Source organism: Halictus rubicundus, chromosome 11 (assembly GCF_050948215.1).
Source record: "Halictus rubicundus isolate RS-2024b chromosome 11, iyHalRubi1_principal, whole genome shotgun sequence".
Lineage (NCBI taxonomy): Eukaryota > Metazoa > Arthropoda > Insecta > Hymenoptera > Halictidae > Halictus > Halictus rubicundus.
In genome coordinates this window covers 7156042-7165684 of record NC_135159.1, presented here as the reverse complement: position 1 = coordinate 7165684, position 9643 = coordinate 7156042, and the positions used below count along the sequence as shown (strand labels likewise).

The following is a 9643-nucleotide window of genomic DNA, read 5'->3' as shown; positions in this document are numbered from 1 at the left end:
GTAGAATAGAGCATATGGCTATACTAATGTAATGTTAACAAATTTACAGGCATTTCCAGTTCAAGGTTCATTTGTTCTAATTAGGTCATCATGAAAATAATAAAGACTTTCTAATAATCAAAATTATATTAATCTCATATGCTATGTACAGTTTTAATACTGATCTGTTACGGTGTTACGAGATTAATAAAATTTTGATCAGAACGTACATCACACAAACAATAGAACAATATACCTGAAATTTTCCAATCTGTCTGTGTATGTTTAGTAGAAAAATAAGTATGGTTAACACCTTTCAGTAAAGTCTCCAAACCACCGACAGATATATGACAACTGCTCGATAATATTCTAACGTAAAACTATTAACGGAAACTCAAACAAAAGTTAAAAAATATCTGTCTGAAGTATTCACCGAATCATAATCGGCCAGCTTGCGAACAGAATAATAAAGTGCGGTACAACAGAATGCTAGTTACGCAATATTAAATATCATACTCTTTTGCTACGGCGGCGAGACGATACTGTATTTACAAATTGGCACTTTCTCCGGTTCGTGTAATTAGTTACTACACACTTGTCGGCGGCACGAGTTGGTTCCGATGCGTGGTCAAACGAGAGAATTTCGGGCGCGATGGCGACGAACGAGGGCCGGCGACATTCATTTACGTCATCTGTCCTTGGGGCAACTTTGACAATTTTCGAAATGATTTTAGTAGTTATTAGTAATTGAAGTAGATTTTAAATTAAATTTTCGTTAACGTAAATACACAAACCACAAATAATTAATTTTAGGTAAATTATAAATAAACGAAAAGTTGTAAGTCAACAAAATTTTGCGTAATTGCTGGTAAAAAAATCATACCATTCCCTAAACTGGTGTAAGTCGCCTTCAGGACTGTAATTATCTAGACGTGTACCATTAGTTATCAGATCACCTTCATTCGTCGCTTATCGTTCTAACAAGCAAGGCTGTCAGCCTTTAGCTTCTATTATACACACGTTACTATGAGTATGTACAATAACTACGGACAGTTGACTTCCACGTTGCCTATTCCGTTCAAACATCTACATTTTCTCCCTCTCTTTCGCACTCTCTCTCTCTCTCTCTCTCTCTCTCTCTCTCTCTCTCTCTCTCTTCCCCTTTTTTTTCTCTTTGTTAAGTTACTTACGTTATGATGAACACAATGATCAAAAGTTTTCAATCACAATAGACTTACGCGAATGTTACATATGCATTCGCTTAATATAATTCGATTCCCGGCTACGTCGCGTTACAGCAAGTTCCTTGAATTTCGCATCTTTCCGTTACTGGTCGCCATCTTTTCCTCGTGTTAATTACCTTTCTTCAGAATCGTTCGAAAACATTTCAAAACCTGAAGATTTCCACCGCGGTCACGTTTATGGTTTGCTTAAACCCTAGAAGGCGGCCTTTTCATCATTATCTGTCATTACTAGACTGCGGATGTTTATGCAATTTTCAATATTTGTAGACAAATTTTAAGAAAGTGGAATCACATGAAATTTTAGTTTTAGTGGGAATAGCCTATACAGATCCAAAATACATAAAAATCGTACTAAATTCTATCGTATTTTATGTTCACGGATTTTTTGAAAATTTTGATAAGCCATAAATGCATAATGTTCCGCAATCTAGTCATTACATTCTTTTTGCATTCCGATTAGAGAGGAAGTACTGCTGCTGGTACTGTTTGTTAATTTGGCCAGCATGGAAGGAAATATACTGTGACGTACATAATCTGCAAAATCTTATCGAAAGAGTTTCACTGTAGTAGCGGATTATGTTAATAGGTCTCCTCCAATCGTTACCTTGAAAAACTATGTTCGAGACTGTATCTAAAAGAACTCTAGACTCTGACGCACCTGCACATTACTTGGACATCCATAAAGTCTCCAGAAAGGGTCCACCTTCCAGGGTTAAACCTGAATAATAATAAAAAGAACTGAGACTATAGAAGATAGTTCTTGCTTCTTCTTGACGTCTTACAGTTACCAGCGAAGTCGGAAACACTTATGTTCTAGTTCAAACTGTCTGTTCAATTCTTCGTGTTCGGTGGAGTAACCTTTCAACGATGATACTCAACAGAAGTTATTGAAGTTATCCTGCACACTGAAGTTGTCACGATAAAGAGTCTTCGTCAAACGGCTTGATAGTCGCAAGAGTGGAACGCGTTGGAGAACATTATGTAGGGCGGTGAGAGAGATTGGCTGGACAATGTGCGTTTCATGACAATGTGTAACGCGTGGAACGAGCGTTGGTTAATGTGATCAACGTTAATACACTCAGGACAACTCAATTTCTCTACAAATGTTTTCTTTCTCTTGAAAAAACAGCCATTTCTGACTGTTGTGCAGCTGGCGATGCTTGGACATCCATTTGTACCCTTACTTATCAATACTTTTAACACGTTGACTATAATGCGGCTCACACACGAGTCACAAACTCTTGTCCAGATTTAAAAATATACTTTTCTTGTGATGCATTTGATTTAACCCTGCTGTACTCGGAGAATCGTGTTCAACTCAATCCCATTTTACTTTCCATTTGAATTTTTTCCTCAATAATGGTCTTATATCTGAGAGTAACAACCGTGTACATACTTCTCTCTCAACATTATCCTAAATGCGTAGGCTAATTGAGGACTGCAGCAGAATTAAATGAGTTAGATGCATACTCGTTACAATCAATTTAAATTTCTCAATTCACTAACGTAGTTTCATTTACTAATAACATTTTCATATTGTCAACGTGTTAATTACATCTTTAATGACCTTCTTCTTGCATTTGATTGAGTAGCTAACAACTTAATGCTGACATTTTTTTTAAACGTTAGGTAAAAATAGATTCAAACACTATAGCCCAAGGGTTACTATACTTGCCGACAGGCTTGGTAAAAATAGTAGATAGTTATTGCCAGGTAGCAGGCCACGCCATGTTGGATTTTAGAGAATTGCAGCAGAATTAGCTGGAAAATAGTTAGACAATTATATCCAACAGTAGCAAAGATGGGCTTGTTAGGGTGATCGCTTAGCGAATCTGTCGATCGCTATGTCCTGAATGCGTTAAACGCGTTCGTAGCGGAGACATGGTTGATCCGATCGGTTGTGTTCAACTTGATTTCATCTACGTTTGAGGTAGAGTAATTTGGGAATGAGAAAAAAGTGGAGTGTCATTAGTGGATAAAAGAATAGCAGAGAAACCTTTGGCAGTAGAAAGTTTTGTTCCTTCCCTCAGCTGATTCCGAATGTCTGATCGCCTGGTCGCCGTTCTGTCTTACTCTGTCCGCCATTACTTTGCCCCCGGTATTTTTGCTAATACCTAAAAATTAAAAAACAGAAAAGACAAATAAAGCAACGGTTTACGTTTCGAAATTTGTGTAAAATATAGTAAAACGTTAATTACGTAAACTACTGTAACGAAAACGCCATTCATGTAAATTACTTTTAATCGATTTTGAACTTTTGCTCATTATCGATCTTATGAATTTCTTTTTACTGATCCAATCATTTAGATAATAGACATTCCACTATACTATCAAAGCGCGAAACAAAGCGTGACAGCTCCACAGTGACAAACAGTGCAAGATCTAGACTCAGCGAAGAAGCTATATATTATAAAAAAAATATATATATAAAAATGGCGCTATGTGTCTTGTCTAAACGTATCAACTTGAGAATATTCTTTCCGTTTGATTTGTGGTGCACTCTTTGTCCTAAAAGTTTTCAAATATTACAGATACAAATTCTTCATGCAAAACACAATTTCGTATACAATTGCAGTTCAATTATAGCATTATAGTATTGTGATTAGTACGAATTTTTGTAGAACAATTCCTGAACGTTATAGTACATATTTTACATGACTGAAGACCTTATAAACATACTTTTGAAATATCTACACCGGTCAGTGCTTGAACAGCTGGAGGTACTTGCCCAACAAGGCGCGTAATATCTCCACTAGTTGCATCATTTCCACCCAGAAGAACTATTTCCTCCGTTCTGGCCAATGGTGCTGCTACCTCTGCCGCGATCTGGAAAATAATTTGTAGTAAACAGGATCTTCATAAATCTGAAAATTGAAGATAATTTTCTCACCTTTGGTAAAGCATTGAGAGCAATGTTCAGAATAGCTGCTTCTCCGTATTTCTTGTACACAATAGCCTTCATTCGCATACGTTCTGCCTCTGATATTCCTATTGCCTGCAGAGCCTGAGCTTCAGCTTCTCCGATCAGTCGAATCCTCTCAGCCTCAGCTTTGGCAGCATCCACAGTCTGTGTCCTAGAAATAGTACAACCAGTCAAACCATAGTGATCACAAGAAGCTGACAAAATGTCAGAATTGTCTAGAATTGTCTAAACATGGTGACTAGGGGTTTACATAATGGTCAAACGACACATTGTCCTTTTTGAGATGTTGATAGCCATAGTAGGCTTTAAGATCTCTTAAAGGACTTGGGCATTGTTGAAAAATAACAATTTTGTTAACAACTAAAGACAGACAGAGCTCTACCACACTTAATGGTAGCTGGCATATATTGTAGCATCACAGGAAGTGGAATGACAACACTATAGTCTCGTTCCCAACATGAGTCGAGTCAGTTGTATTTGGGTAATCATTTCAGTGAAACAAAGTTGGGATCACACCTTTCAGGTAATTAACAAAAAGAGTTGAATGGAGTACAATCTATGGGGAACCCTCAAACAAAGGATCTCTTTGTAGCATCTTGCTAGGTCTACACGAGACAATTAAATCATAGAATAAGTAACTGATTCCATGGGAGTGATTCATTCATTTTTTACCCCTACCAAAGAAATCATTTTTAATATATAGGATGTTGAAGTACGCGCAAGTGTGAATAGGACTTCTTGCCGCGCGGGTCCGAGGACCAGTGTGAATGGAGCTGCTTGCAGGTAGAAAGGAGCGAGCGTCGAACGAACGTTGAATAAAAACCGTTACGTTGTGTACAATATTGTAGACGTTTCATTGAGAACCCGATCTCCCAAAAACAAAGAATTTAATTTTAAGGAATTAGAATTAAAAGGCAAACGTCTTTGGACTATTTTGATTTTTGAATGTGAGACTCAAAAGAACGTCAACAGAATTTATTGAACTATATCAAGACCTACGACATGCCCCTAAACTGTATAATATAATAATCAGTCTTTTTACCGTTTTCGATAATAATTTCAGTTAGCTACTGTACTAGTACCTTTTTCCTTCGGCCACTCTGCCAATTTTGTAATGCTCAGCCTCCGCTGGTAGTCGAACGGTGCTCTGAAGTTCATGTTCCTTTCGTCGAACCTCTTGCTCCTCCACCTCGATTTGCTTGCGCCTCTGAACAATTTTTATTTGGATTTCCTCGTTTCGTATTCGTTGCCTTATCTTCGCTGCTTGAAGCTCGTAGGCAAGTTGAGCCTCGGCTTTCTACAAAATAATAATCAATAATTAGGGTCGTGCAGTACCGATCACTTATAAATTTGAGTACTGTAACTCTTATGTTGGTCTCAATAAAAAATCGTATTTAGGAAGAATTAATAAATACCACAATCACATTTTTCCCCCCAAATATGATGCTTCTAACAATAAGCGTGAACGTACCGCTGTGTTCACTTCTTGATCGAAGTTCGCTTTTTGCAGCTGGAAAAGTCTAGCGTTGTCTTCGATCTTTGTGTCGGTGTTGTACTTCGTATCCATCGCCGCTTTCTCGCATTCCGCTTCCTGAATTAGAATGCAGACGAGTTACTTGACAATTAACGGGCATGTTAAACAGTGTTCAATATTCTGTTGTAATCAGCATTATTTCAACGTCCGGAAAATTAGAAAATCGCTTCCTCTGCTTAAAATATAAAATTACAAAGATTGAAAGTTCATTTTTCTATCAAGATAACGTTAATTCCTTACAGGTTTCGAGTGCTAAAGCAGAGCTGTGTTCAACGTCTGCCCGTACGGGCAGCGATTTTCTTGCCCGGGGCATACACAGAACGGCGGGCACGAAGCCACGCCTCTGCGGGAACAAAGCCACGCCCTGTGGGCAAGACTGTAATTGTCACACGCATTGTCACAGCTACGTGGCCAGCTACCCCCACTCCCCTAAGTGACTCGCCTGTAGCTTTGCCCGTAGCTGTGCCCACGGGCATCGGCGGGCGCCCTTGCCCGCTAATAGGCATGTTGCGCAGCTCTGTGCTAAAGAAAACTCATGATTACGCGACAAATATCCAAATTATTTCATTTTCAGAAAATTGTTTAACTTTGCTACGTTTACTGCCTCTTTAAACGGTAATGTCCGATGGTTGGGAACAAAGTGGGAATACAATGGGAGGAGGCAAAATTGTAAAATGAAAATGCATGAGGATCTGCAGTAGTGTGGGGTATACTAACTCGAATGCCGGCGTCACGGTTCGCCTCGGCGACGCCAACGTCGGCGTCGCGTTTAACAGCCGCAGTCTGAGCTTTGCCAAGAGACGCCAAGTATTGAACGTTGTCGTAGACGTCTTTTATCGTGAACGACAGGATCTCGATACCCATGCGACCGACATCTGGAGCTGCTACCTCCCTCACTAGTGTCGCGAATTGATCTCGATCCTTGTATATCTCTTCCACCGAGAGTGTACCTGGCAGATTCAACATTTTTACAGGGCTCGAATTATTATGCAAGAGGAGTTTCCTTAGCGCCGAATACTCAAGATTTTTCTCAAAATAAATGAAAAAATATACACCGTATTTTTTAATTCCGCGGTATTTATAAATTAGCGCCATTGAATTCTGCACGTCAGTGTGCGTCTGTGACACTTAAACGTGGCACAACGGAAGATTGATTTTGATAATAAATATTTACTACAATAACACGTTGTTGTCCACTCTACACGATTGCTGATTACTAGACTGCGGATCTTTATGCAAAGTAAAAATTGTCTGAGTTAATGATAAGAAATACAAATTAAGTACGAATGTGTTATTTTTCTTAATAATTTTTGCGTGTCGAAAATAATACAACATTCTTGAACTGATGTGACGTTTTCACAGTTTTATATTTATTTTTGTCATGAATGCATAAAATATGCGTTTCGTCTGGCGCTGTACTTGAAATGTTATCTAGAAAAAGATTGATCAGCACACTGACCTAATATGGCACGAAGATGACCCTCCAAGGTTGAAAGGATCGTCGATTTGATCTCGTGTACGCTTTTCCCGAGAAACTGTTCGCTAGCAGTGTGCAACAATTCGTCAGCCTTCATAATTTTGCATTGAGCGACACCCGTGACGGTCAATGGTACACCTTGAGCAGTTTCCACGCTTTCGCAGACGGGGTTCAAGGTCATCACCTCCAGGGATAGACGTTGGACGTCGGTGACGAACCACCAGGTGAAGGCGTAGCCTCCCACGATGGTCCTCTTTTTCATTAACCCGCAACATCCTCCTGTAAACATAATTTTCAAATCAAATTTTAACATACTCGCGTCTCCTGATTTCATAAGAGTGTTTGCGAACCGCTCTTGAACTACGTTGCGTATTATTTTTATTTGCATAATAATTAAATATTCCAGTAATAGCTTATCTATGTTAAAAACTGGCGGCACGTGTATATTTATCACAGCTGAGGACACTAATTCAAATGCATCTCATTCTGCTGATTCATTGTTAATTGTGATTGAAAAAGCCACTTGGAGTCAGGAATTATCACGATTCTCTGTATTTTAATTGCTATTCGATGACAGCTTGTCCCAGAACGAAGTGTAATCGCTCAATTTTGAACACACATAACTTTTGAACCAGTGAATTCCTCGCCTTAAAACTTCGATTTTTGAACTTTTTTTGTCAAGATGATACAGGATTATATTGTAAAAAGTTAAAAATTTCTGGGTTGCCGAGGTGAAGTTTAATCGCAGTATGTTTTTGGCTGTTTGACATGCATTAGATTCTTGTTCAGAATTTTGGGACGCCATCATTTAATGAGGGTTTAAAAAATTTTATACAACATTCCATTTAGTTCAAGGGTACTTTTGAACCCACAACCCTTATACCCGTTTACAAATATAATTTTTATCATTTTTACAGTCTCGCATTGTATTAATAAAATAGAAATTATCAGTGACCATCATTGTTATAACTAAAATTCTAAACTTATGGTGGCGAATTCAGTCATCCGTGACAGTTACTAATGATCAACATCTTAGTCATTGATCATGGTTACTTGTAACCAAAACAGATAAATTTTCAAACATTTTGACTGCCGCATTTTTCGAAAAATGTCTGCAAAAATTAGTAACAACTGACTTCCATTTTTAAAAAATTAACTTTTTGTTAACGATCCTTGGAAATCTATTGGAAATGCAAATAATGTGAAAGAATGCTTGTGACTATAATGCAGTCGGCAAAAATTAATATCAGTCGAATCGATGCGTTATTTGTTCGGGTAAACAAAAACCGTGACGTAATGGACGCCGAAGCGTTACCTGGTTGTTTATAACAATACTGCCGGTTCGATTTGTGATTCCACGGCCGTTAACAACAACGCATAACATCGATGGTGTCGCAACGTTAAGTAGGTCGTAGCTGTATAACGGCCAACCGTGCTCTTTACCGTAAGTTGGTTCTATGACGTCAAGAAATGGCTCCTCGAATACTGGCTGTCATTCTTCGCGGACGTGACGCCGATCACGCACCACGCACCATGGAAACGTCCATTTTCAACTTGCCTCCACGTTTCGACGAATGGAAAGTTTCTGCGTTGTTACCTCGTTAATCACCTTTACGTTTCTACAGGCTGATTTTATATACCTCGTTTCTATATTGTTACTAAATGAATGACTAGGGGGTATGCAACCCTTTCGGTTTGAAGAAATCGAAAATTTTGTTCTTTGCTTTCTCTTTAAAGTTTTGCATTTGTAGAATATTGTGAATCTTATGAGTTATTGAATATTTTATTTCTACATGCTACAGTAAAATATAAATATTGGAAACTAAAGTTTTATTATGCTATTAATTGGAAATTCAATTTACAACATTTTCAAAATAGACAACCTAAAACGTACTTTGTTTGGATTCATGAACAATCCAACATTTGGATTCATGTACCAGTTAAGTGTTAATAAAATTGATAATAGTTCTCGCACTTCTACCTTATCAATAAACTTTATTAATTTATAGTGCAATTTTCTCGAAATTTTACACAATTTCTGCAGTATCACCGTGCCAATGATGAATTTGTTTTTGTTTGTTTGTTAAAATAACATTGATAATTATAGTTGAAAATCAGAAGCAATCTTTAAGAAACAAAAATGAACGGATAATGAACGAATTTGGAATATCTGTTCAGAAAATGAATTTTATCTTTTACTTAGTCCACGTGTCAACGATGGATTTTAATAACTAATACCAATTTTATGCTTCAAGATAATATATTCATCGTCGTTAAGTAAACGTGTCAGGAAGATTGCGAAAAGGATTACCTACTACTATAAACGCTATGCGTGTTTAGAATAGTTGAAAAGTTCGAACTTCGAACCAGGTTGACAATGCTAACCATCATTCGGATATCTTTGGTAGAGTTACGGTAATCCTAATTCCCGTGTAACGACACTCTTTCGAATTCCATTCTCCGAAGAAATTTAGCATTTAAATTGC

General features: G+C 37.8%; 1 protein-coding gene across 3 annotated transcripts in view; it reads right to left on the bottom strand.

Annotated features, from left to right (window-relative positions):
• Flo2 (flotillin-2) overlaps positions 1-9643 on the bottom strand; it is a 176078-nt gene continuing 166435 nt past the window's right edge. The window contains exons 2-9 of one of the 3 annotated variants that reach the window (XR_013083107.1): positions 7140-7436; positions 6398-6630; positions 5618-5737; positions 5229-5443; positions 4114-4297; positions 3903-4049; positions 3220-3337; positions 1-3142 (exon numbers count right to left, since the gene is read on the bottom strand). Coding sequence is in view for 1 of the 3 variants with exons in the window: in XM_076797331.1 (XP_076653446.1) it covers positions 3308-3337; positions 3903-4049; positions 4114-4297; positions 5229-5443; positions 5618-5737; positions 6398-6630; positions 7140-7436 (1226 nt within the window). In the remaining 2 variants the exon portion in view is untranslated. Of the gene's footprint in view, positions 3338-3902; positions 4050-4113; positions 4298-5228; positions 5444-5617; positions 5738-6397; positions 6631-7139; positions 7437-9643 lie in introns of all 3 variants that reach the window. The other 2 variants (XR_013083108.1, XM_076797331.1) reach the window with 2 other exon arrangements.